The sequence below is a fragment of the Lepus europaeus genome, chromosome 5, assembly GCF_033115175.1.
Source record: "Lepus europaeus isolate LE1 chromosome 5, mLepTim1.pri, whole genome shotgun sequence".
Taxonomy (NCBI): Eukaryota; Metazoa; Chordata; class Mammalia; order Lagomorpha; family Leporidae; genus Lepus; species Lepus europaeus.
Genome location: NC_084831.1, coordinates 88,541,800 through 88,569,133, shown reverse-complemented (window position 1 = coordinate 88,569,133; position 27,334 = coordinate 88,541,800). Strand labels below are relative to the sequence as shown.

At 47.1% G+C, this 27,334-nt stretch overlaps 2 protein-coding genes across 5 annotated transcripts in view; one reads left to right on the top strand and one right to left on the bottom strand.

Moving 5' to 3' along the window:
• Nucleotides 1-21,488, top strand: part of CNN3 (calponin 3) — a 33,381-nt gene extending 11,893 nt beyond the window's left edge. Inside the window, exons 2-7 of the mRNA XM_062191784.1 lie at nt 14,246-14,367; nt 14,586-14,652; nt 16,101-16,238; nt 16,568-16,684; nt 18,256-18,402; nt 20,622-21,488. Of these exons, the coding sequence (XP_062047768.1) occupies nt 14,246-14,367; nt 14,586-14,652; nt 16,101-16,238; nt 16,568-16,684; nt 18,256-18,402; nt 20,622-20,963 (933 nt within the window). The 3' untranslated portion in view covers nt 20,964-21,488. The remainder of the gene's footprint in view (nt 1-14,245; nt 14,368-14,585; nt 14,653-16,100; nt 16,239-16,567; nt 16,685-18,255; nt 18,403-20,621) is intronic.
• A 2,112-nt stretch (nt 21,489-23,600) lies between these two features.
• The window catches only part of SLC44A3 (solute carrier family 44 member 3), a 78,645-nt gene continuing 74,911 nt past the window's right edge, over nt 23,601-27,334 (bottom strand). For all 4 annotated transcript variants that reach the window (XM_062191779.1, XM_062191783.1, XM_062191780.1 and 1 more), the window contains 2 exons: nt 24,898-25,134; nt 23,601-23,952 (listed from right to left, as the gene is read on the bottom strand). In XM_062191779.1, coding sequence (XP_062047763.1) covers nt 23,848-23,952; nt 24,898-25,134 — 342 coding nt within the window. In that variant the 3' untranslated portion in view covers nt 23,601-23,847. The remainder of the gene's footprint in view (nt 23,953-24,897; nt 25,135-27,334) is intronic.

Below are 27,334 nucleotides of genomic sequence, written 5' to 3'. Positions count from 1 at the left end.
GCCGTCTGTGAACCCTGTCCCATCTGTGGCCCCCACAGACCTCGGTGGGAGTTGTCAGTTGAGCATAGAGTGAGGGAGGGCATCTCTTTCATAAATTATTTGCTAACATCGGCAGTGCTTTTAAATAGAAAGCTCGCTAGCATTACAATGATCTCTTATCACAATGGCTGTTAGATCATGTAACTTGTTTTTGTGATACACCGCATTCAGAGGAGGAGGTCTTTCTGTGCGTGGATAGGAATGGCCAGTAGAGCACAGCTGGAAGGAGGGGTTGGCATTTATTAGCTCCACACAGTGTGTGTGACTCAGCACACCAGGTGAGTGCTGCGAACGGCCTCTGATTTACAGCAGAGGACACTGGTTGCAAGGTGGACAGCAGACTCCCACCCACTCCTTCAGTGGCCAGAGCCCACACTTTGGCCATGTTGAGCTGAGGCCGTAGCCCAGGGAGAGTCGGCCTCTTTCAGGGGAAAGATGGGGAGGGGCTGAGCCTGGAGCAGGCAGGCCAGAATGAGGAGGTCCGGGAGAGTGTGCTTTGCTAGGAAGTGGGGGGGCCGGAGGAGGGCCGGGAACAGGCCACTGGGCCTGGCTGCTGCGAGGTCACTGCTGACCTTTCAGAGATGCTCTTCAGTAGAGCAAGGTCCCAGGGGGTTAGGAGGGAGTACTAAATGTAGAGAAATGGAGAGGCTTGGCACGACATAAAAGAGAAACAGGACAGTGTTTGAGGCTGGTAGCAGTTTCAATCAAAGGTTTGCTTGTTTCAGACAAGGTGGGGTAGCATGGCTGGGCCAGTCCATCCAGCTAGACAGGGGAGCTAAGAGCAGAGGGAAAAGGTCGGCCGTCACAAACGGCCAAGCCGGGAAAGCAGAAGGAAGTGCACGGTGAGAACACCGCTGATGTGCACAAGCCATCTCCCTTTCCCTTGCTGCTGTTTCTCTTCTCACGTGAAATTGCTCCTCGTCTCGTCATCCTGGAGCCACTGACATCTGACTTGTGGACTGCAGGATGGGAATAGGTGCAGCCTCGGCCTGTGTGTGGAATGCACTGTTGATGCTGCTACTTCTTGCTGAGTCCTGTTGAGGCCTCTTTGCAGCTGGACCCTTACTCGCTCCGCTTGCCCTTGACCCTGGATCTGGGATAGCCTAGGAGGTGGGTTTCTTTGGTTTGTGCCTTCACGACGTGGTCACCTGGAGACATTTGTGTTGGGTGCAGCACTCTGGTGGGAGCTATAGTGCTTCCACAGGAACGTACTGCTCGCTCCCTCTTGAGCTCAGATCACATCACAACTGTAGGAAATGTGGGGTTGCCTTTACTGTCTATGGAGCCGGTGCCCAATGACCTAATCCCAAGGTCCTCTGAGGTGGCTTCAGGAATGCAAAGAAAACCCCATTGACTTTTTTTAAGAGAGACTCTTGAGTTTTATAACTGGTTATTTCCTTCTTTGTTTTGGTGCATAAGAAGCTTGGCAGGTTAATAAGCTCCTGCCTGTAGCACCGGCATCCCATATGGGCACTGGTTCATATCCCAACTGTTCCACTTCCCATCCAGCTCCCTGCTAGTGGCCTGGGAAAGCAGGGAAAGACGGCCCAAGTGTTTGGACCCCTGCACCCACGTGGGAGACATGGAAGAAGCTCTTGGCTTTGGCCTGGCCCAGCCCTGGCTGTTTTGGCCATTTGGGGAGTGAATCAGCATATGGAAGATTGTGTGTGTGTGTGTGTGTGTTCCTTTCTCTCTCTCTGTAATTCTGCCTTACAGATAGGATGTGAAGGCGATCTGGCTGTGCTATCTGTCACCCCATTGATCTCCCTGGTTGATTCAAGGGTGCCCCTTCCTCCCTCCCCGCTCCATGTGCTTCCCTCCCGAAGCTGTGCACTTAGTTGAAGATGACCTTCCCCGCTAGAAGAGGACCGGTCTCAGTCAGTCCCCTGCTAGAACTTCCAAACAAGGCCTCAAATAAATAAACCTTGAAAAAAAAGGACATGGAGATTCTGTCCTCTTTAATAGGCACTTCACATCCTCTGATTCTCACTGGGGGAGAAAGGTGATGCTGTCTTGCACAGTTAGTGTATCTGCAAGACTTGAGTGGCATCTCACTAGCCAGCTTCTACTCCACATTTAAAAGTAGGTGCTCCACTTGTTTGGTAGCTGGTTGGCAAAAGCTCTGTTCTCACGTGTGTGACCCTACTATAGGATGCATGAGATCTTTCTCTGGATCCCCCCTGTGGAGGTCCAGGTATTCCCCAGGGTCACCAGAAATGCCGGGATTCCATTTCTTCTTGCCCCCTCCCGCAGTGTCCCATCAAGAACCTGTGGCATGGCAAGGGAATAGCCTGTTGTCTTGATGCAGTTTCAAAGTTGGCAGGTAGGAGCGCCAGGATGAGTGGGGTCAGTGATGTGGGAGCGAGGGGCCATCCCGCCCTGGGAGAGGCGAGTTCCTCCCCAGAGCAGGACTTTGAGCATGGTGACCTTGGCTTTGTGAAGGGGACTGACTGAAGAGGTAGTCGGGGGTTCACTCACTGGTGTGTGTTCTCAAGCTGCAGAAAACCCACTGCTGTGACGCCGTGCAGATTGAGAGAAGACAGCTCTCGGTGCTGCCCCGCGCCGAGGTGGTTTTGTAGGCACAGGGAGCCATGCCAGAGATGAGCGCCTAACTCGACAGCAGCTAGGAGCAGGGACCAGCGAGCACAGCAAGGGGCGTGGCGAGCTCTGAAGTGTGCTGGTGGTGAGACAAAGAAAACCAGCGCATGTAGAACAGCTCTGTTATCTGTTTTTTCCTGTGGGATTTCAGTTAAGATCCTCTTTGAGTAAAATCTCTATAGATCTCTAAAATCTCGACACGGCAGGCCTCTCCCAGTGACAGAATGTTCTCCAGCAGGCATTCTTATGGGTCATCTTCACGCCTGTGTTTTGTTGGCTGTCCCATGGTAGTTTTCCATTTCAGTTTGCTTAAAAGCAAAGCCCATCCCCCTGTAATTTATGCATTTTTTTTTTAAGATTTTTTTGTTTACTTATTCAAGAGGTAGAGTTACAGAGAGAGGGAGAGACAGAGAAGAAGGTCTTCCATCTCCTGGTTCATTCGATCTGAAGCCAGGAGCCTGGGGTTTCTTCTGGATCTCCCACATGGGTACAGGGGCCCAAGGACTGGGCCATCCTCCACTGCCTTCCCAGGCCATTAGCAGAGAGCTGGATCAGAAGAGGAGCAGCCAGGACACGAATCAGCACCCACATGGAATGCCGGTGCCGCAGGCACAGGCTTAGCCCACTACGTCACAGCTCTGATCTCGTTCAGTTATTGTCTCCCTCTGCCTTGTGACTTCCATCTTAATATGTAGCTGCTAGCCAGCCTATTTCTCCTAAATCCTCAGAGTCCCTTCTAGCTCACACATAGCCACTTCTGGCTAGCCAGCTTCTCAGAGTAGGCTGTTGAAGGTTTTTAAGATTTATTTATTTATTTAAAAGTCAGTGTTACAGAGAGAGGAGATAGAGAAGATAGGAAGAGATAGAGAACAAGATCTTCCACCCACTGGTTCACTCACCAAATGGCCACAACAGCGAGGCCAAAGCCAGGAGCAGCTTCTGGGTCTCCCAAGTGTGTGCAGGGGTGAAGCCAGTAGTCAGGAGTTTCTTCTGGGTCTCCCGCTTGAGTGCAGGGGCCCAAGTACTTGAGCCATCTTCTGCGGCTTTTCCAGGTGCATTAGCAGGGAGCTGGATCAGAAGTGGAGCCAGCTGTGTTTCTAACCTACACCATGTGGGATGTCGGTGTCACAGGCGGCAGCTTTGCCCACTGTGCCACAACACAGACCCCTATTTTCTGTATTTGAAAGGCAGAGTTAGAGGAGAAAAACAGAGATAAAGGGCTTCCATCTGCTGGCTTACTCCACAAATGACTACAATGGCCAGGGCCAAGCCAGACTGAAGCCAGGAGCTTCATCCGGGTCTACCACATGGGTACAGGGGCCCAAGCACTTGGCCACTTTCCACTGCTTTCCCAGGCACGTTAGCAAGGAGCTGGATCAGAAGTGGAGCAGCCAGGAATCAAACCAGTGCCCGTATTGGTTACCAGTGCTCTAGACAGTGGCTTTACTTGCTATACCACAGCGCCAGCCCCAACTTAGTTCTTTTGAGCAGCAGAATGATCCAATGATGTGGACAAGATACCTCCATGTATAAAGATTCTGGGGGCTGGCACTGTGGCATAGTAGGTTAAGCCTCTGCCTGTGGCACTAGCATCCCACGTGGGTGCTGGTTCCTGTCCTGGCTACTCCTCTTCTGAACCCGCTCTCTGCTTATGGCCTGGAAAAGCAGTGGAAGATGGCCCAAGTGCTTGGGCCTCTACACCTTTGTAGAAGCTTGAAGAAGCTCCTGGCTTTGGATCAGCTCAGCTCCAGAAGTTGGTGACCACTGGGGGAATGAACCAGTGGATGGAAGACCCCCCCCACACACCCAACTGTGTGTGTGTGTGTGTGTGTTAAACTCTACCTCTCAAGGAAATAAAGTCTTAAAAAGGGGCGGGGGAGATAACATTAGAAATGCATCATGCAGCTGTGTGAACCAAGATAGCATTAACTTTTTTAGGTAGGAATTTTTAAAATTTAATTTACCCAACTTACTGAGAAAGCATTACTAGGTCTAGAAGCTTGCAGCAAGGTTTTATATATGCCATGAATAATTTATTAAGCTAAGTGAGATCTTTCTGATTCCCAGTTTCTTTGAGTTTAATAAGTACCCTGGTTCAAGTTTCCCAATCATTAGGTACACAAACAGAAGAGAACAGATCTTTGTCAAACTTTGTCGAACTGCACATCATTGCCCATGGATCAGCATGGTGGCCTGGTGCTCCTCCTGACTGGGCCCTGACTGCTAGGGTTACCAGACTGGACTAGGGTTACCAGATTGGAGGGAGAGGGTGCCAGAGACATAAGAGCCTCTTATCAGAGAGTAAAGCAAGTCTGTCCCTGGTGATCCATCTATGATTACTAGAGTGGCAGATCAAGGAGCTGTGACCCCCCTGAAAACCAGCAGCATTCAAATGCAGATGTCCCTGTGGGTACAAATCTGAAGCATTTCCCCAGACTGATAATACTATCCGTGGGTGAAAGAGTCTCCTTATGCACCAGGCTTAGGCTCTGGGGGTGTGGGGATGGACAAAGAGGGGACAGGACAGAGTTCTTGCTCATGCCTTGCTGTATGTCTGCTGACCACTGGAGGTAGCTGCCCCACCCCCACCCCCAAGGCTGGCACATCCTCTCCAGCAGTCCACCCTGGGAAGACCACAGGCTCTTCAGCCAGTATTGGAGAGACCCTAGCTTGGGAGGTGGGGGTGGGGAGGGAGTGGGCCTAGCATTAGGTTCATGTTACTACTGTTTACTGAGATTTCTCTGACACTGAGCTGTGGTTAATTGTTATTTCTGAGTCTAATTCTTCTGGGAATCCAGCCTCTATATTTAATTCCCTCCTTATTTAAATTTGACCTTTCAGAACCCACATTTAACTATCTGTGTTCTAAACTTTATAGTCTGAATGTCTGTCATTTTCTAGACAGAGAAGACAAAAGTGACATTCTGTTTTTTCTGAATTTACCCTGGCATTTGTAATACTATTTACTTTAGGCCCTGGAATGACTCTTTAGGTGTTTCTAAAGCCTTGTTTGTTGTTGTTGTTGTTTTAAGATTTATTTATTTATTTGAAAGGCAGAGTTATAGAGAGGGACAGACAGAGGCAGAGAGAGAGATTTTCCATCTGCTGGCCCACTCCCCAAATGACCGCAATGGCTGGAGCTGGGCCTATCTGAAGCCAGGACCAGGAGCTTCTTCCTGGTCTCCATGTGGGTGCAGAGGCCCAAGGACTTGGGCCATCTTCCACTGCTTTCCCAGGCATATTAGCAGAGAGCTGGATCAGAAGTAGAGCAGCCAGGACCCCAGCCGTCACCCATGTAGGATGCTGGCACTGCAGGCAGTGGCTTTATGTGCTACGCCACAGTGCCAGCCCCTCACCTTGTTTCTTGCCATTTCCACAGTATCTGTACGTTGAGTTGTAGTGTCTTTGTATTTCTGACTGTACGTATTTGAAAGGAAAACATCGTGCTGGTGCCACATGCTGATACCTTGATTTCAAGATCAGGCTATGTCTCTGAGAGGGCTGGCCTTCTTTTCTTTTCTCTTTTCTTTTCTATTTCTTTTCTTTCTTTCCCAGTCAAATAAATAAGAGAGAGAGTCGGAGAGGCAGAGAGGTGTTGAGCATCGAGATGGGCGGTGATGAGAGTGACTGTGGTGAGGGCCAGCGCCCAAGCGGAGTCTGTCTGCAGGGGAGACAGTGAAGTGAACAGATTGCAGTGAGCTTTGGCTGCTAGAAAGCCTTATGCCTCTGTGCTGGGGCTGATACAACAGAGGATGTTAATTCTGACAGGTATCAGGTCTAGCTGTGAACTTTTACCTATGGAATGAACTTTATCCCCCCAGGGGTCCTGGAAAGAAGGAGACGCCCCACAAGAAATGGGGTGGCAAGGGTCCTGTCGCTTATCAAGGTTACCCATGGGAGTTGGGGGAACAGGGTTTTTGTTTTGTTTTGTTTTTAAGATTTATTTATTTAAAAGTCAGAGTTAGAGAGCGATCTGCCATCCTCTGGTTCACTCCCCAGATGGCTGCAATGGCCAGGACTGGGCCAGGCTGAAGCCAGGAGTCAAGAGCTTCTTCTGGGTCTCCCACATGGATTGCAGGAGTCCACACACTTGAGTTACTTTTCCCAGGCCATCAGCAGGGAGCTGGATCAGAAGTGGAGCAGCCAGCACACAAACTGGTGCCCATAGAGGATGCTGGCATCGCAGGTGGTGGCTTAACCCACTGTGCCACAACAGGGAACTGTTTCTTGAAAATCAACATCAAAACATGTGCTCTTCAGTCTGTTGTGTCCCTACCAAGAATCCTTAAGAAATTTGCAAAGGTATTTTTTACATTTTATAGGATGTGTTAAAGCTGTGTCCTGTGCCTGTGTGAGGAATCGGGAATGACAAGTGACAATGAACAGGAAGAGACTTCTTGGTATTTGAGATGGAAATGCCTTCGGTTTCCGTTTTGAAACTGTGCTAGCCTCCATCATTCTCTTCTCCCTTTATTTTAAACACTCTGCTTCATATATAATATATGTATTTTTTTTTTCTTTCCCCATTTTTCTCACACCTTATTTAATGTTTGTCACTTTCTGCCAGAATGCCAGCTTTTAGGGCAGGAACTTTGCCTTTGAACTGTGCTGGCTTTGTATAGGCCATTTGAATGAAAGAAGGAGAAGTGGAAAGTAGAACCACAGGAAAACACCTGAAGCAGAGGCTGTGCCTAGAGTTGGGCGATGCTGGATTACCCTTGCGGCTCCAGGTGGGGAAGCCTCATGAGTTGAGACAGGACTGAGGTTTGGGAGTAGGTTCTGTTGTAACCACCAGAGACAATTACCTGGAATTGTCTGCTTCTAGATCTGTGATAAGAGCAGGCAGGCTGTGAAGAGGAAGGTATGTGGAAAACAAATAGTCTTCATTCTTTTAGTAGATTCTAAAATATGCTTGGGTGTAGCAGGGCCATCATCAGACAATTCTTTAAAAAAAAAAAAAAATCATTTTAATTTTATTTGAAAGGCAGCCAGAGAAAGAGGTCTTCCATCTGCTGGTTCACTCCCCCAAATGCACACAACAGCCAGGGCTGGGCCCCGCTGAAAGCGGGTGTTAGGAACTCATTCCAGGTTTCCTACATGGGTGGCAGGGACTCAAGTACTTGAGCCATCATCTGCTGCCTCCCACATCAGCAGGAAGCTGGAATCTGCAGCTTCGCGGGGACTTGAACCCAGGCACTCTGATCCGGGTTGCAGGCATCTGAACTGCTGTGCCAAACGCCTGCCCCCATTAGATGGTCCTTGTAGGTAAAGATCCTCACTCTGCCTCCTGCCGGGTGCACCCTGCCTTGTTCTGGAATTGCGCCTGGGCTTGCAGGGTCAGCTGTTGAGCGGGTTTTGAAGCCACTCTCCCAGTCTGAGGATCCTGAGAGGGAAACTTCTCAGGCCTCGGCAGCGTTTGGCAACCCAGAGGGTTTTTTTGTTTGTTTTTGTTTTTTTATCTGATCTAGTGTCTCCCTTTCCCAGTGAGGAAGTCAGGCCCCGGGGCTGTTTTGAAGGGGATCTTAGTGGGTCTGTCTCATGTATGGTTAACCATGACACCCAGCGAAGGAGAATTGGCTGAAGGACAGAGGCTCCAACCTCCAGGAGGAATGTGGTCTGGGGGAGATGGGTGAAGAGAGAGTGCACATTTCACTTTATCTCAGTGTTTCTCAACCTCGCTTTACTACTGCTTTCCGCAAGAGTCATTTTAGACATTTTTTTCTAATTGCCTCCTTGCCCCCACCAGATTGAGCACAAAGGAACAAGACTGTTGGCTAGGGTTGAGCTTGGAGAGTTGTCAGGCTTTGCAGTATCTGGGGTTTTTATTTTTCCACTGTCTATCACCGGAACCTGCTAACCCCCCATTTTGGGGGCAGTGTCATGTCTTTTAGAATGCAGACTCCGCATGCATCTATACCATTTAATTTTTGGTTTTTTAACAACATTATTTTAGGAATCTAAAACAAAGTAAGGAGTAAAGAAAGTCCACAGAGCTGGACAGCACTGGTCAGGATTTGAAGTGAAGTGCGAATGCAGGCATGCACTCTTCCTTAGCTCAGAGGGCTGATGGCTGAGCCCCCAGACTTGATCTGGCTCCCCCTGCACAGGGAGAAGTGCAGCAATGGAAGCTGGCTGGGGAGTGAGAGCAGAACAAGGCACGAGCTGGATGGCAGGGAGGATGGTCGCCTGCACTTGGGACCCTAGGAGGCTTTTCTGTTTCCTTTGTCCTTTGGCTGTATTTGGAAAGGATGTTGGTGCTTCAGAAAGGAGTCCCCAGCAGGTGCACCCCGGCCCAGGAGAAAGGTGGCAGGAGGGGGAAGACAAGTGTGTAAAGAAGCATAGGGCGGTGGGTTCGAGCAGGTAGAACATCTATGAAATGAATCTGGGAAGGTCAAGCAACATTTGAAGTAGAGCAAAGAAAATTCATAAACAACTCAAAGGAGTGATTGTTGAGCAGGGTCCAGTGAAGTTCCCCCAAGGCATCCATAAGATCAAGTCCTTTTCTTAAGCTCACTTTCTTTTGTTGTGAGGAAGGAAAGGGTCAGCTTTTTCCATCTCATGTTCAGAGAGTGAAGCTTTCTGATGAAAATAGTCGATCAGTTTTACTGGCCAACCAACGCTGACTTGTTAATTGCTTTCACGTGCCTTGATTTTAAAACAGTCCTGTGCAGCCGACTGGACTGCAGAAGGTTCACTTATTAAGACAAATATTAACAGTATTTAGGCAGAAAAATCCTTGCCGTTCCGTTCCCGTAGTTAAGGGAACACCCTAAGTCAAAAGCAACAGTTGTAAGATGTGGTTGCATGGCTACTTTTAAATTGTCGTTTATCAAATGGGGCCTTGAGTTGGGCACATAAGTGCTTGTGAATTGCTCCTGTGCACCTGCTGGTACAGTTAAGTCTCAGAGGAACCCACAGCAATTGTTGGTAGGGCAGAGACTTGAACCCACGTGCGTCTGACTGCAGCGCTTGATTTTTCTATCTCCCCCATCCTTTGGGGAGAACTGTCAACACAGATGAACATTCCTCCCTGGGATCCAGGATATTTTGAGTTAGGCTGTAATCGCTTTGTGGTTTGGGGCACAGCACTGAGTCTATCGGACACATTCTATACTTTTCAGGTTAAACAATAGCTGTTCTCATTTGGTGTAAGAATACCACCATCATCCTGAAAAAATTCCCTACCCCTCCACCTCTACATTTGAAGAAACAAAGAGAAAATATTTCTTGCCAAGTTTCATGCTTGACCAAATTGTATATACAGGGCAGAGTAGGAAGGGACTCGCATTCTTCAGATCAGCCTTCTTATTGTACAAGCAGAAATTGTTGGATCAGAAGACGTTAGAGGAAGTCTCCAAGGGCTCACAGCAAAGATGGGTTGAGCCTGACTTGGAGCTAAGACAGAACTTGCCTCATCCTAACATATTATGTGTTTTTTCAGATTTATTGAAATGTATCTTCCAGTTGAGAATCCCTTCACTTTTAAAACACATTCCAACCCACAGCTACAGTGCGCTCTCGTGGCTGATGCTTGCTCGCAGCACCATTCTGCACTTTTCTTCTCCATGTGCTCCCTGCACTCCTGCATCTCCAGTTGACATAGGGTTTCTCTTTCTAGCTGCCTAACCACAGGATTCCACCGTGAAAACGTAATCAAGACTCGAGTTAGTCCAGGGGCCAGCACTGTGGTGTAGCAAGTAAAACCGCTGCCTGTAGTGCCGGCATCCCATATGGGTGCCTGTTCCAGTCCCAGCTGCTCCACTTCCAATCCAGCTCTCTGCTATGGCCTGGGAAGGCATAGTAGAAGATGGCCCAAGTCCTTGGGCCCCTGCACCCATGTGGGAGACCAGGAAGAAGCTCCTGGCTTCAGATTTGCCCAGTTCCAGCCATTGCGGCCATTTGGGGAGTGAACCAACAGATGGAAGACTTTTTTCCTCTCCCACTTCCTTCCCCCTCCCCCTCTCCCTCCTTCTTCCCTCCTCCCCATCCTCCCTCCTCCCCATCTCCCTCCTCCCCTTCCCCCTCCCCATCTTCCTTCTCCTCTTCCTCCTCCCCTCTCCCTCCTCCCCCTCTCCCTCCTCCCCCTCTCCTTCCCTCCTCTTCTCCTTCCCTCCTCTTCTTCTTCCCTCCTCTTCTCCTCTCCCTCCTCCTCTCCCTCCTCCTCTCCCTCCCTCCTCCTCCTTCCCCACATCTCCCTCCCCCTCTCCCTCCTTTTCCCCACTCTGCCTTTCAAATAAATAAATAAATCCTTTAAAAAAAAAGTTAGTACACCAGCTTAGGAGCCATATAGAAACAGACATGTTTGCTATGTTGGAGGAGACGACACTACCTAGGAACATTCATTGCAGGTGTTGGGATGAGCAGGTGCTTCTGCTCACCAGGGGCAAGGTGTGTCCCTGTGGCAGAATCTTCTAGCACCACCATTTCTCCCTTCCCCATTCTGCAGCCCGTAGGACCCCAGCTGGCAGGAAATAGAAATAGACTTGTGTCTTCCAGAGAGCAGGGATATAAGGGGCAAGAATCATCACACACTAGGTAGCTTTACCTTGTGCCTAACGTTGGTTATGAAATATTGCAGTGTTAGTCATTGTAACATGAAAATGCTAACTGGTTGGATTTCCCAGTTAAGTACATCTACAGCTTGAATTCTCTTCTGTTGAAGGTGTGGAGTCATTTCTCTCTCGTGGAGGAGAGGATTGAGATCTGTCATCTCTCCACATGATATAGACATCAAATACGCTGTGTCAGAACAGAAGCCTCGCCCTCTGTGTGGGCCGGGGGGAGATTCAGGAGTGGTCTCACTGTGTTCCATGGGGTATGTGGAGGTGCCAGTGGTAGAGAGCCTGTAAATGTGTGACTTTGCCACCTCCTGCCTGGGAAATGGGAATCTTTTTCCCCACCTTGGATGGTAGAACAGGCTGTCATGGCTATGGACAGACGTGAAAAGGAGCCAGAGTCCAGCTCTCTGCTGTGGCCCGGGAGTGCAGTGGAGGATGGCCCAGGTGCTTGGGCCCTGTACCCACATGGGAGACCAGGAGAAGCACCTGGCTCCGTGGCGGCCATTGGAGGGTGAACCAACAGCAAAAGGAAGACCTTTCTCTCTGTCTCTCTCTCTCTCACTGTCCACTCTGCCTGTCAAAAAAAAAAAAAAAAAAAAAAAGGAGCCAGAGTCAAGTGGGACAGAGCTGGTTTTTGCTGTCAGGGGACTTAAAGGTAAGCAGGCCAACCTCTCACATGGCTGTCCCGGTCCTGCTGACTCAGGCTGTCTCTTGCCAAGGGCATGAATGCAGCCCACAGCCCTGTGTTCTGGCACCAGAACCGAGGGCGTTTTGCACCACTGAGCTTGCTTGCCTGTGACTGGTCTGGACTGGGACCCAATGAACCGCCTCATGACTCAGGTGTGATGTTGCCATTTCATTCTTTTCACTAATTAAACCTAATTAAGCCGGCGCCGTGGCTCAACAGGCTAATCCTCCGCCTAGTGGCGCTGGCACACCGGGTTCTAGTCCTGGTTGGGGCGCCGGATTCTGTCCCGGTTGCCCCTCTTCCAGGCCAGCTCTCTGCTGTGGCCCAGGAGTGCAGTGGAGGATGGCCCAAGTGCTTGGGTCCTGCACCCCATGGGAGACCAGGAGAAGCACCTGGCTCCTGCCATCGGAACAGCGCGGTGCGCTGGCCGCAGCGCACCAGCCGCGGCGGCCATTGGAGGGTGAACCAATGGCAAAAGGAAGACCTTTCTCTCTGCCTCTCTCTCTCACTAGCCACTCTGCCTGTCAAAAAGTAAAAAAAGAAAAAAAAAAGGCTAATTATGTCTCATGGACAGCAAACATTTTTTTAAAAAGATGTATTTATTTAAAATATTTTACAAAGATTATTTATTTGAAAGGCAGAGGTACAGAGAGAGAGGTCTTCTCTCCGCTGGTTCACTCTATGGATGGCTGCAATGGCCAGGCTGAAGCCAGGAGCTTTTTCCGGGTCTCCTGCGTGGGTGGCAGGCCCCAGACATTTGGCCATCTCCTGCTGCTTTTCCCAGGCCATTAGTAGGGAGCTGGATTGGAAGTAAGGATGCTAACCACCGGCCCCACAGCAGACAGACACTGTTCATTTTCATTTCCAGCAACGCCTCAGTTGACTCCCACACCGTGGTCTGTATCGCTTTCACCTGCGCTGTGTGAGAAGGCAGATGATACATGGCCTCACTTCTTCCTGGCTCTGCTCTTCTTGAGAATGGACCAGCTCCTTAAGGACAGGAGGACTATGCTCGCTTCGGCAGCACATACGCTAAAAAAAGGACAGGACGACTAGGAAGAGCTTAAGAAATTGAGTATGTGGGGCTAGCGCTGTGATGTAGAAGGCTCAGCCTTGCCTGCAGCGTTAACATCCCATATGGGAACTGGTTCGAGTCCCGGCTGCTCCACTTCCAGTCAACTCTCTACAGATGCTCCTGGGAAAGCAGCAGAAGATGGCCCAAGTACCTGGACCCTGCACCCACGTGGGAGACCCAGAAGAAGCTCTTGGCTCCTGGCTTCAGCCTGGCCTAGGCCCAGCTATTTAGATTTATTTATTTTATTTACAGAGAGAGGAGAGATAGAAAGATCTGTTATCCACTGGGACACTCCCCAAATAGCCACAATGGTTGGGGCTGGGCCAGACCGAAGCCAGGAGTCTGGAACTCCATCCAGGTTGCCCCTGTGGGTGCAGGGACCCAAGCACTTGGGCCATCATCCACTGCCTTCCCAGGTGCAGTAGCAGGGAGCTGGACCAAAAGTGGAGCAGCCAGGACTCCAACTGGCATTCATGGGATGCTGCCACGGCAGGCAGCAGCTCAACCCCCTGTGACAAAAGGCCAGTCCAGAGCATGTGTTTTTTTTAAAACCATATTTTGTTCAAATGTTATTTTTCAAAACTGAGGTCCGTGGTCTTACTATGAAGGGGTCTTTCAGAACCTGTTTCAGCATGTATGATAGCATGGCGTTTGTGTTAAGTTGCCTTTATTATTAAATTCAGTTTTGTTAATGGGATATCAGGTAGAATGCTAGGTACTAAGAGTCCCAAAGTGAATAAAATGTGTTTCCTTCCTGTGAGGGAAGTCATGGGATGGAAACGACATGCATGGAATTGCAGCATTGTACTGTGAGTCCAGTTCAGAGGGAAGTGTGTATGTGGGCAATATGTAGTGTGTGTTTGGAAGCATAGAAGGCATACACCAAAACCTTCCAGGCAACAAAAAGATTGGGATGTTAGGTCTTGGCTAGATGAAATACTTGGAAAATGGTTGCCTGTGCCAGAATCCTCTCCCCATCTTTGTCTGGACTATGGAGATGGTGAAAATTTTTAAGTCACGGCTGATGCCAGCTGTAAGAGACTCTTCAGTCCTTGTCACTTCCTGTGTGTCATGAGTGGGAATCTGTCTGCGCTTGACTGGTATCTTAGAGCCAGCTTATCTCCGTGTGCTGTTGAAAACCCTTTGGGACACCACCTTCACCGGTTACTGGTTACCGGAGCTGGGATGGTTGAGTTTGCCGGGAACTCTGTGGGCTTCATGGAGAATGAGCACAGTTAGAGTCGGTTGCGCGGCAGCGATGTTCAAGTTGGTTGGCTTGTGTTTCAGATTGCGTCCAAGTATGACCATCAGGCAGAAGAAGACCTTCGCAACTGGATTGAAGAGGTGACGGGCATGAGCATCGGCACCAACTTCCAGCTGGGCCTAAAGGACGGCATCATCCTCTGCGAGTGAGTGGAGGCTCCAGGGTCTGTGTCGCCAGTCCTCCCCCCCCCCCCCCCCCAGCCTCTGTCTAGCCTGCCGTCCCCAGCCAGGGTGCCAAGCCTGGAGGTTCTGGATGTGTGGGGGATGCTTTCTTTTACTGATGAAAAAGGAACCAGCTTTGTATTCCAAATCCTTGTTGTTGTGTGACTGCTAAATGAAGCTTCTTGTTTGTTTTTCTTTTCAGACTCATCAACAAGCTGCAGCCAGGCTCAGTGAAGAAGGTCAACGAGTCCTCGTTAAACTGGCCTCAGGTAACAGCCGGTCCAGCCTCCAGCTCTGGCTGCTTTGTTTTTATAGAGTGGAAGCTTGATTTCAGTTTTTTGCTTTTTTGATTAGTTTGTAAAACAGGTTTTGGCAGGAATTTGTGTGCATCACTATAGTTTTTGCCAGTGTTTGTTTCCATAATTACTCATATTGAACGTCTTTATAATCATTACCTATTTAGCTCGGAAGCTTTACTTTGATTGATTGATTTGAGAGATAGAAGACACAAATGTCTTAACCACTAGGTCAAACACTCACTCCAGTTTTCCTATATTTAGTCTACCTACTTTTAGAAGGGAGTTTACACAGCTTACAAAGAGTAATATTACCTAAATCATAAGGATCAACAAGAGAAAAAAGTAAAGGTATTTAATCTAACAACTAATGGTTGATTATAGAACACTATATCAGAAATAATCTTAGTTCACAAATATATGATTAAGTAAAATTAGACAGTTATTTGGTTTTGACCAAGTGTTTTAAGATATGCAAAAATAAGCATTTAGTAACCACAATTTTTTGAGGTTTATTTTATGTATTTGAAAGGCAGAAAGAGAAAAACAGATCTCCTGTCTGCTCACTTTCCAAATGCCCAGAGCAGGTAGATCTGGGCCAGGCAAAAACCGGCAGCCAGGAACTCAGTCTGAGTCTCCCATGTGGGTGTCAGGGACCCAACTACTTGATGCATCACCTGGTGTCTCCTAGGGTGCACATTAGCAGGAAGCTGGAATTAGAAGCAAAGCCAGGACTCAAATCTAGGCAGTCCTACATGGGATGGGGGCATCCCAAGTAGAACCCTACCCACTATGCAAAATGCCCATCCCACACGAATTTATTCTTAAATTAGAATTAATAATGTAGTTTGACAAAGAAAATTCTGTAACTGGGGTCCGTGGTTAGCCTAGCAATTGATTCCTGGCTCTAGTTTCTGACCTAAGCTTCCTGCAAAGTGCACCCTGGGAGACAGCAGTGATGGCTAAATAATTGGCTTCCTACCACCCACGGGATTGAGTTCTCAGCACCTGACCCTGGCCTTGGCCTTGGCCCTGGCCCTGGCCATTGTGGGCATTTGGACTGCAAACCAGCGGATAGGAACTCTCACTATCTCTTTTTCTCTTACAAGTAAACAAACAGAAAAATTCCAGGACTGGATAGCTCTGGTGTAGAATTCTTAAATATTTATAAGGAAAATCTTGCCCTGAAAGAGCTGAAAACACCCAACTGCATAAAAGTGTTGAGGCCATTGTGTGACCCCCAGTGAGAGATACACTCTCTCTAATCTTTCCTCACCAGAGAGCTGTGCTTAGGGTACAAATCCTTGCCAAGTAGCTTTCTGTCCAGCATCTTATAAACTAGTCACGAAAACTTAGAATTCTTAGATATTGCAACAGTCACCATTTATCCCTCAATGCTGTGTGAACCTTTTTCTTTGTAGTTGGAGAATATTGGCAACTTTATAAAAGCTATCCAGGCTTACGGGATGAAGCCACATGACATATTCGAAGCAAACGATCTTTTTGAGAATGGCAATATGACCCAGGTTCAGACTACATTGGTGGCTCTGGCAGGGCTGGTACGTGCATGTCTTTCATGGCTGATGAAAAGAATTCCCCGATGGTGAATTACATCATTGCTCTGCCCTGGGAACTCAGACCTGGTGGGTGGGGCCTGTCTTGTGTTAGCCTTGTGGAAAGGCTGCTGAGTTGCAATAGGAAGCTTAAGTAGAACGCTCACATTGCAGAGGGGGCATTGCGTCCGTGAGCAGCCTTGCATTCTTTTGGGGTCTACCTCATGAAACCCTCCTCTATAAACAGATGCTTTCTTTGTTGTACCTGCTGTACAGCTCTTCTTAGTGTGTCTATTAAGTGTCCCTTTTCAGTTAGTGTGTATGTTTCCACCCAGGCTAAGACAAAAGGGTTCCATACAACCATTGACATTGGAGTAAAGTATGCAGAAAAACAAACAAGACGTTTTGATGAAGGAAAACTCAAAGCTGGCCAGAGTGTGATTGGTTTGCAGGTAAGTGATGTGGTGTTAGCTTACGTGGTCCCGTATTCAATCACATTAATTCTTGCCATGCACACTGTTAAGTCTTTGTATGTAAAGACAACATTAAAGAACTGTCACATTGGCTCTGGGAATGGTTATATGGTTTAAAGCCTAGGAGACTGATGGATTTTGGAAGAAACCCCACTTGAAAGTTGGTTGTCCAGGAAATGAACTTTTTTTTTTCTAATCACAGTATCTTTTGTTTAAGAAAATGCACTTTATGGCTTCCTAAATGTTGCTGACAATATAAGCAGTTTTGCAGAACCTTAATCCCAAGGTCATTTATTTACCTTGGAAAGCATGATGTGGCTTGCAAACCCTGCCAGAATTTGTCAGTTTAATTCTTGGGAAATAATTTAGATTTTTTTTTTTCCTTTTCACATTGTTCCCTTTGAGAGTGTAGCAAGAACATCACTGCTGAGTGCCCTCAGTGCCATGGGCTGCACTCTCATACCTGCTTGATTCCTTGCCCTTGCTTGACTAGTTCAGTGTGAAGTGGGCTTATTTTCTAATGGCACAGAATTGTATCCAAACAGTAGTCAGTCAGTTAAATTATAACCCCTTAGAAGGATCTTGTAACATGATACCCTGGAGTTCGAAACAGATTAAAGAAAGAAAATCAAGTCACAATACTGTGGCGGGTGTGATTTTTAACAATGCACATGGGTATTTTTGGCTGTACATGTTTGTTTATATGTCTGTAGCTGTTGATACATACACAAGGTGAGAAAAGGAGGGGAATATGCACAGGTGTTGACCCACATCCAGTGTCTGCATGGTGGCATTAGAATGATCTCTTCCCTTTTCTTTTTGTTCATGTGTATTTTCTGAATCTTCAGTGAAGAGGTTTTACTTTCAGTAGTAAAAGTTTTCTATAACAGATCTCATTTTTAAGGAAAAGAGACCAGCAGTGAATACTGTACCAGTTGGTCCTGAAGCCGCTTTTCTTGGTGCAGAAAAGTTAATCATTGTTCCTCTGACCTCGGTTGGGTTCAGAATCTTCCCTCTGCCTCTCACTTTGGCCTGTCCAATGATGTGAGATTTGGGAGAATAAAATATGGTTCTTCTCCCCATGGAAATATGGTGATTTTGAAACTAAGAAGTTCCTATTAAGCTTCCAGAGACAATCTGTGGCATTGCTTTTACATTCATGTAAAACAGATCTGGAGTAGAAAGGCATACTGCCTGGCCCGAGGTTGCCTCCGCACTACAAATGACTGAAGCAGGTGCCCCTGCGTAAGCTGAGAGATCGAGCAGGGGCAGAGCAGCAGGGAGATTACTCACAGTTCTGCCACTGCCATAGCTTCTGTGTTCATGTGAATTAGCGATCAGGCTTTATAAACAGTAAAGTTTTGGAAAATTTTACAGTTAGCGCTTGAAATCTCAAATCTTTAAAAGCAGAGAGAAAAGTTTTGTGCCTGGTTGACTTGAACCTTAGCTTAGGAACTTGTCAGTTGCACTCCTTCCATTTGTTTTGTTTGTATTATATATGTTGTTGACTTCTGATGATTAATGCTTATTTTATTTTTTTAACTTAAAAGATGGGAACCAATAAGTGTGCCAGCCAGGCAGGAATGACAGCCTATGGAACCAGGAGGCATCTTTATGATCCCAAAATGCAAACTGACAAACCTTTTGATCAGACCACAATTAGTCTGCAGATGGGCACCAACAAAGGAGCCAGCCAGGTAAGTGATGGCTTTTAATAGTTGCAGCCCAGAGTATAAAAGAGCTATTTTAAGTTAGCACTTACCTTACTATTAACTTACAAATTGTAAATAGAAATTTTTTGTATAATATATTTACAGTCTATCCCTTCAGGAATGGAGGTTTTGCTAGAGAAAGAAGATTTAAAGTACTTTTTCTCCAGTGGCTCTTGGTTTTTGTCAGCAGTTGGAACAGCTGGCTTTCCTACCTAACCAGAAAGTAGAGACATAGCTTGTTGTGTTCTTGCTCCAAAATCCAAAGATTACACATTTAAGTGCTGGCTTTTTTGGAGTCTTGGTTTAAAAGGAGCCCCCACACACACACACCTTTTTAAGATTTTATGTATTTATTTGAGAGGCAGAGTTATAGAAAGAGGGAGGGGGAGAGACAAAGAGGACTTCCATCTGCTGGACTGATCTGAAGCCAGGAGCTTCTCCCAGGTCTCCCACACATGTGCAGGGGCCCAAGCACTTGGGCCACCTTCTACTGCTTTCCCAGGCCTTAGTAGGGAGCTGGATCAGAAGAGGAGCAGCTGGGACTCAAACTGGTGCCCATATGGGATGCTGGTGCCACAGGTGGAGCCTTAGCCCACTATGCCACAATGCTGGCTCCTAAAAGGAGCCCTTTTTAAGTTAATAGGTAGGTAAAACAAAAAGAATCCAGTATTCTGCAAAGAACTATTAATTTGCATTTAATAGGAATTGGTGTAATAGAAACTAATAGGAACTAATTCCTATTAAATGCTAGTTGAGTTGTTCTTAAAATAATAGAAGTTCTTAAGCAGGAGATGGAAAACGCAATGTGGTAAACATGCCCATGCTGTTAATACACATAAGACAGGAGTGTGTCCTGGTTACATATGGATGGGACACTGGCAGTGGGAGGCTCCCGTAGCCGTTTGAGAGCACACAGGTCTCCATGCAGCAGGATGGGGGCAGGGGGTTGAGGTTTCATGTTTGCCTTGTGGAATGCACCCTGCCACACGTGGCAGTGTCTCCCACAGCTGCCGCTCGGTTTGCATTTCTACCACTTTAACTCTGGACGTGTGTCCCAGGGCTGAGTGGAGAAGGAATGAGGACCTGAGCCCTGCTCATGGACCAGCCTGTCTGCAGCCGCGGCTCTTCCGTGTCTCAGAGCCCTGAGAGGAGGCTCAGGTCCCCAAGGTCTGCTCAGCATGGTGTTTGTTGAACGTAGTATTCCAAGCTTTTGAAACAGGTGATCTAGGTAGTGTGTATAGTCATAATAGCCATTCAGACGTAGCTTTCAGGTGTGCCTGCATTGCGCTTTTTTATGTTCTTTAAAAAAAAAAAGTTATTCTCATCTATTTGAAGGGCAGAGGTGCCTTCCATCTGCTAGCTCACTCCCCAAATGCTCACGACAGTCAGGAACCAGAAATTCTGTCTGGGTCTCCCAAGTGGTTGGCTGGGGCCCATGCACTTGAGCCATCATGTGCTGCCTCCTAGGGTGCATCAGCAGGAAGCTGGATTGTAAGGACTGTAACCAGCACTGGTGTGGAATGCATGTGTGGAATGTGACTTGGGGTGCAGGCATCACAAATGGGACCTTAACCCCCGGTGCCCCAACGCCTACCCCTGTTTTTACATTCTTTATATGCTATCTTCTCCTAGATCCAAAGGAGGTAGTATTGTCTCCATTTTGTATGTGGGAAACCTAAAACTAAAAGTCAGTTACCCGCCAGCACCATGGCTCACTTGGCTAATCCTCTGCCTGCGGCACCAGCACCCTGGGTTCTAGTCCCAGTTGGGGTGCCGGATTCTGTCCCGGTTGCCCCTCTTCCAGGCCAGCTCTCTGCTGTGGCCCGGGAGTGCAGTGGAGGATGGCCCAAGTCCTTGGGCCCTGCAGCCGCATGGGAGACCAGGAGGAAGCACCTTCACTGTCTAACTCTGCCTATCCAAAAAAAAAAAAAAAAGTCAGTTACCTTACTGGGGGCCATAGAGCAGTCTGACAGCAGAGCAAGGGTTGAAAGGGAGATCTGACCCATCTGGAAATCAGTGAATATTGCTTCATAAAAATGACTCAGTGTCTGGATATTTTGGTAAGCTAGCTTTACAACTCCTGAGCCAACTGGAGGTTACTGTATTATATTCACATTTCAAAGTGGGTTTCATAATTTATAAAAGAGTTACAAGAATATGTCTGCAGCTGCTGTTTTAACTTCAGTATTATGTTCTGATGCCAGGCAGGGATGTTGGCACCGGGTACCAGAAGAGACATCTACGATCAGAAGCTAACATTACAGCCAGTGGACAACTCAACGATCTCTCTACAGATGGGAACCAACAAAGTTGCTTCCCAGAAAGGAATGAGTGTGTACGGGCTTGGGCGGCAGGTGTATGATCCCAAATACTGTGCCGCCCCGACAGAGCCTGCCATTCACAATGGAAGCCAAGGGACAGGGACAAATGGGTCGGAAATCAGTGATAGCGATTCCCAGGCAGAATACCCAGATGAGTATCATGGCGAGTACCAGGATGACTACCGCAGGGATTACCAGTATGGTGACCAGGGCATTGATTACTAGACACACCCAGAGGAGCCCGGGATCCAGTCCATCGCTCCTGTTCAGTGAGAACCAAGCTAGCCTTGAGTAATTTTTATCTCGTCTTCCTAAAACACTATTATGCTTATTATACCTAAAAAAGAAATTGCCTTACATACATTCCTTTTTCCTTTCTCTGCCTCTTCCCTCAATAGTTGCCTTTTAGTGCTGTAACAGTTAAATCCTACAGCATAACCAGTAACTCGCACATGAAGTAAAAAGGAATACTGTGAAAGGGGAGTACTCTTGTACAGCCAACTCTTTTATTAAAGATCTATGCATTTTTACAATCTTAAATCGGTATTTTCAAACAGTAGGAACTCTTTTTTTTTTTTTTTTTTTTACAGTTCAGTGTATCTGGTTTCTACATGGAAGACTAAACTCATGCTTCTTGCTAATTGTGGTTTTTGCCAACTAAATCTAAGATATGCAGCATTTTAGAAATTTACATATCAATGTTTCTACAGTATTGTTTGCTAATTTTTAAATAAAGTCCTGATCAGTGTGCACCTGTGATTATATGTGTACTCATTCTCTTACCCAAGCTGACAAGATCTTTTCAGAGCGGTGTTGCTGAAGGAGCGTGCACAGAAGCGGCCTGAGCCTTCCGGGCCTTTGGTGGTGCGTGCCTTCCTGTTTGTGCCAATGTATCAATGTAGAGTTGCTCTGTTTTCTTCAGCTGTATTTATTGCTGCATTTCTCAGCATAAACTTATCCCATTGTATTTTTTATAAATAAATATTTTTTTTTGAACATTCATATGAACCACAGACTGGTTATTTTCTGGCTAGCTTCCACACAGGTAGAATTTTTTTGAGTATTCTTTCCCAGGTATTGTTTCAAGATACTTTAGCATTATTTTATTTTATCCACACAAAACTGCACTCCCTGCTTGAGGTAGCTGAGGAGATAAATGAAAGCCCTGCCCGGTAAATGCCAGCCAGGACCCGAGCCATTATCTGGCTCCTGCTTTTATTTCTCTGTGACTTGGCTGCCCCAGATTCATCTTAAATTCAACTTGGAAAATCTTCAAATCATCTTCAGGAATATGGGTGGGTAGGGGGGATTTTGTGTTCCTATCCTAGGGTCAGTATTGAATAAGAAACAGACCGGATCAGGAATAGGATTACTGTTTTGTAATATGCTAGGGTTTATAGTAAAACCTAAACCTCGAGGCAGGTGGTGACAGAAACAGTCACTTTTACTCGCAGCTACCCGACCCTGTCTCAGCCTAGCGGTTCTTCTGATAGGATGGGCTGTGTGGACTTGGGTGGAGATGTGCCTGCTTTGCTAAGGCAGACAAAGTGCAGGCATGGCTTGACGAGCCTACAGAAGCCAGGTGTCCTTGCCCGTCACTCCACATGACCGGTTTACTGCTTCTGAGAAAGGGAGCCTGGGGCTGCGCGGCTAACTCGGAAAGTGGTGCTGTCGAAAGAAACTCGGCTGCACTGAAGGTGGACCTGAGCTGTCGGCTGCTTCCTGTCATCTTTGAAGAGGTATTTGAGGAGAAGCGAGCCTTGTTTCACACTACCCGCCCTGCCTAAGAAGCCAGGCTGGTCCTCCTGTTTGGCAAATCATTCTACCTGCCCATCCAACAGATGAGGCTGCCAATCGGCGTGGAAAATGCTCCTGCTTTAAAAAGCCACCCCACCCCCACCCCCCACCCCCGCTTCTAAGTCTTTAGAAATGATGTCTTGGCGTAAGTATTTTCAAAAATATTCCCGGGGGTTTTCACATGGGGCTGTTTGGAATCCATTTGTGCAGAATGTCTTGCTTGCTAAGAGTGCCTCTAGCTTTCTAAAGATTTGTTTGAAAAGCAGAGAGTGCTTCCATCCACTGGTTTACTCCTCAAATGGATACAGTGGCCAGAGCTGAGCCAGGCTGAAGTCATGAGCCAGGGACTCCATCAGGTCTCCCACGTGGATGGCAGGGGCCCAAGCATTCAGGCCATTTGTTGCTGCTTTCCCAGGCACATTAGCAGGAAGTTGGATTGGAAGTGGGGCAGCCAAGACTTGGACTGGCACTCTCAGGCATTGGTTTAAGCCACTGTGCCACAGTGCTGTCCCCTGCTTAACCAGCTAAGTCTGCTCTGGCTGAACTGCCTTTATCCTCCTTGTGCCCAGTTCTGGTAGTGGTTCCAGTTTGAGTTTAAACTTTTGGTTTTTATCTTTATGCAAACTAAGAATTGTACTTTAATAAGCTGAAATATTTAGTATATTTCCAGGATTGCATGAGTAGAGAGAATTTCTGCCCTGTATGAAAGTAATAGTTTAGGGATTTCTGTTCAGATTCTTTAAAAACAAAGGTTTTAGGGACTGGTATTGTGATGTAGCAGGTTAAGCTGCCAACTGTGACACCATCATCCCATATGGGTGCTGGTTTTAGTTCCGGCTGCTCCACTTGCAATCTAGCTCCCTGCTATTGCACCTGGGAAGTCAGTGGAAGATGGCCCAGGTGCTTGGGTCCCTGTACCCATGAATGAGACCCAGAAGAAGCTCCTGGCCCAGCTCCAGCCATTGTAGCCATTTGAGGAATGAACCAGTAGTTGGAAGATCTGTGTCTCCTCACTCTGCATCTCTACTTTTAAATAAGTAAATTAAAAAAAAAAAGTTTTAAGAATTACTTGAAAAAATCCAAGGTTTATTGTTTGCCCTCAGAAACAGTTTTTACATATATGCTTTTTAAATTGATGCATATAAACAAGGTTTTGAAAGAGTTTATCCATCCCAGTTGGTCCAAAAAAGCTCTACACTTCATGGTTCTACTAATGTAAGAAAGTCAAAGAATGACAACAAAGACAATAAAAGAACAGGGTCCACCAGGCCTGGCCATCTACAATCAGCTCTTGGGACACATTATCAGGCACTTATCTCACAATGGGCTGGAGTTCTGTTCCCCCTTCATTCCTTAGCGAGCTCTTGTCTCCCTCTGCCCTTGTACCGTGCAATTTGTTGGTCTTTTGTACGAAATTCTGAAAAACAAGAGTGAGTGTGACCAGCATGAGGAATCTGCCTTGCTGGTTACGCACTGATTTGGCCACACTGGGTTCTGGGAACTGAATCCTCAAGTAGGAGTCTCCGCTTGGCCTCACGTGTGTTGTGGGGAGGGGGTTAGAATTCTGAATGGATTTTTATCTGGAAAAGTGTGAATTGGCCCACCCTCAAACACGTTTCTCCAGACTACATACAAATAAGTCAAAATAGACGCAAAAGTAAACTTGGTGCTTCCGTGTTTGACAGGCGGAAGGATGAGCATTTCAACAAAAGAAGTGCTGGTTAAACTTCAGTGCCTGCCGAACTGCAGAGTGCTCTATTTCAAGCTCAAAGGGCTTTACTACCTACATTTTAGGGCAACAGAATTAAAATGTCAACGTGACCGAGAACCGAGCGCTGTTAAAATGCCCCTGTGTACACAGGATAAGGCGCACAGGCGCGACTGTTGGAAACAGCTGCCTGCTATTTGCAGATAGAAGCATGTGGGGACTCTGCGGAGGGTGGGGCTCTCCCCACAGTGTTGAATCAAGGGCCGGAGCACTGCAGATCCCTGGATGCTGGTGCAGCCTGGCATGTGTGCTCCCCCTAAAATACACTGCATGTGACACGTTTGGGGATGTGGTGATGCTCTAGAGACTTCTGGACCACCCAGAAGGCCAGAGCAAACCATTAAGACTAAAGGGATTTGGGCTTCTGTGTCCAGAACACCTTCCCCCACCCCAAGTCACTGGCACTGCTCATACTGAGGAACCCATCTGTTCACAGCTGGGGAAGTTGCACCTCTACCTGTCTCGGGACATTGAGGCTGTGTGGCAATAGAAGCCCACAGAGCCTTCTGAAAGACCTGGGTACGAGCTGCCTCTGCAATTCCTCCACACTAAGATTGCAGGGCAGATTGCAAAGGAAATGCCATGTTAACTTACCCAGAACTCTTGGTCCATGAAGTAGGGCTTTTCTGATGATCCATCATTTGTCTCCAGGTCAACAGTAAAACAGAGGAAAAGTGCGTCCAGCACGGCGTCAAACACAGATAAAAAACTGTGGGCTACTAAGTAGGCAAAAAACGCTACCAGTAACAGAGGGATTGCCCACACCTGGAGCGCACGGTTGTAGTTAAAGGCCATCAGCCCTCCGAAGACGGTGAAGCACACCACCAGCACCTGTCCACAACAATCGTTGGTTGGCAATAGCTTAGCAAAGACATTTTGTTAGTTGCGACGTTCTCCTGTGTGTGCGTGGGTCTGAGACAGTGTGTGCCCTGTCCTAAAGCATGCTTGTCAGCAATGTTGGCAAAAGAAAGTAAAAGAGAAATGAAAATCCATGTCAAAGAACCGCCACCTTGTGAGGTGGAGAGAGTGCCTGTCCTTTCATTCTATCCCTAGTTTTTGTATTTGCATCGATGGAATAATAACTCAAGAACTATTCCATTTTTCACTTCACAGTACAAGAAGCATTTTTTTACTTTAAAATTTTGTTAATAAATGCCAGTATTTAATACTGCAACTGTCCACTGAGTGGGTTTAATATAGATGAATAAGTGATGGGGGTTAAAGTGGAGGGGCTTTCCAGGGCTGGTGTGGGTAAACAGTAGGATCTACTATAGATTTTTGCTGCTGTCTGGGTTTCTTACATCCCCAGCCCCATGGGTGCAGGCCACGAGGTACCTAATTTTCTAAGAGATGGAATGGAGCCCACCTGAGGTTCACATTGCCCCTGAATGTCCACAGGATAGAGAGGGAAGTCTCAGTTCTGTTTCATTCAAGAAATCAAAGATTCACTGGTTAATGCATTGTCATCAAAAGCTCATTAGCTATTAAATGTTCCCTAAGGGAAATACCAGAAAGTGAATTACTAAATAAAAGATAAGCCTATTGTAAAGATAAAATGTCATTCCAAAAATTTTTGAAAGCAGTTACCAGAAAATGTCACCTACAATCCTACAAAGCTACTTAGTGTAAACAATACTATCCAGTGAGACTTTCATTTATTATTTATTTGAGAGGCAGGGACAGAGTTAGAGAGCTGTTCTCTGCTAGTTCGCTCCCTAAATGTCCATAACAGCTGGGGCTGGGCAGCCAAAGCTGGGAGCTGGAAACTCAATCCTGGTCTGCCACGTGGGTGGCAGGAACCCAACAACCTGAGTCATCACTGCTCCCTCTGAGTCAGCCGTAACAGGAAGCTGGAGTCAGGAACTGGAGCTGGGACTTCAACTCAGGGGCTCGGATATGGGATGCAGGCGTCCCACCAGTATCTTAATCACCACACGAATTGCCTGTACCTGCTACCTGTTTAAATACAACTACAACTTAACAGTATTCTGGCTGTTTTGAAAGGCATGACTATTTTGTGTTTTGATGGCTACTGTCACATGAAACACCTTTGGGGCCCAGTTGAACCTTAAATCTATGAAATCAAACATGACTACTACAGTACTGTACCAGACACGTATGCCAAATACCATAGAAACACCACGTGCTGAATGAGAAGCAGAGTGCCCATATTCGACACCGGCTGTTAACTATGTTCACTTCTGGGTACTACCAAAGGTTGGGCACTCATGTCAGATGTGGTAGAATGGCTGAAAGAAGCATGGGTGCTTAGCTTGGAATAGAGAGGACAAGGTGGGAAGGTCACGGTGTGTGTGGCCAAGAGTCTCAAGGGACGTCAGGTGGAAGTGGGGTTAGGCAAACAGATGTACAGAATTAGGCTGTGAGAATTATGCATACTGGGACATGGTATCAAGAACCTTCTAACTTGAAGCACAATCAGGTAGGTGCTGGTGCACCACTTCCATCAATGTTTCAGTTACTCTTCCTTAAACCTGGTTAGGACATAGTATCTTTATAGGTAAGAAATCTGAAGTTTGGGGGCGGTGTTGTAGTGTAGCAGGTAAAGCTGCCACCTGGGTGCCAGTCTGTGTCCCAGATGCTTCACTTCTTATCTAGCCCCATGCTAATGGCCTGGGGAAAGGCAGCAGAGGATGGCCCAAGTGCTTGGACTGCTGCCACCCACATGGGAGACCTGGAAGAAGCTCCTGGTTCCTGGCTTCAGCCTGGCCCAACACTGGCCATTGCAGCCATCGGGAATGAACCAGCAGATGGAAGATCTCTCTCTTTCTCTGTCTCTCCTCTTTCTGACTTCAAAATAATAAATAAATAAATCTTTTTTACAAAAAAAAAAAAAAAACAACCTGAAGTTTCAAAAGTGTGAATCAGAATGGTGGTGAAAGACTTCAAGTTCAGGGCTGTGTCCTTTATCCCTTGAGATGTTGCTGGAGCTCCAAGATACTCTCTTACTTCATAGGACCATGCAATTCCTTCAAAAAACTTACTCAAATCACAGCAGAAATGTAACTTTGGC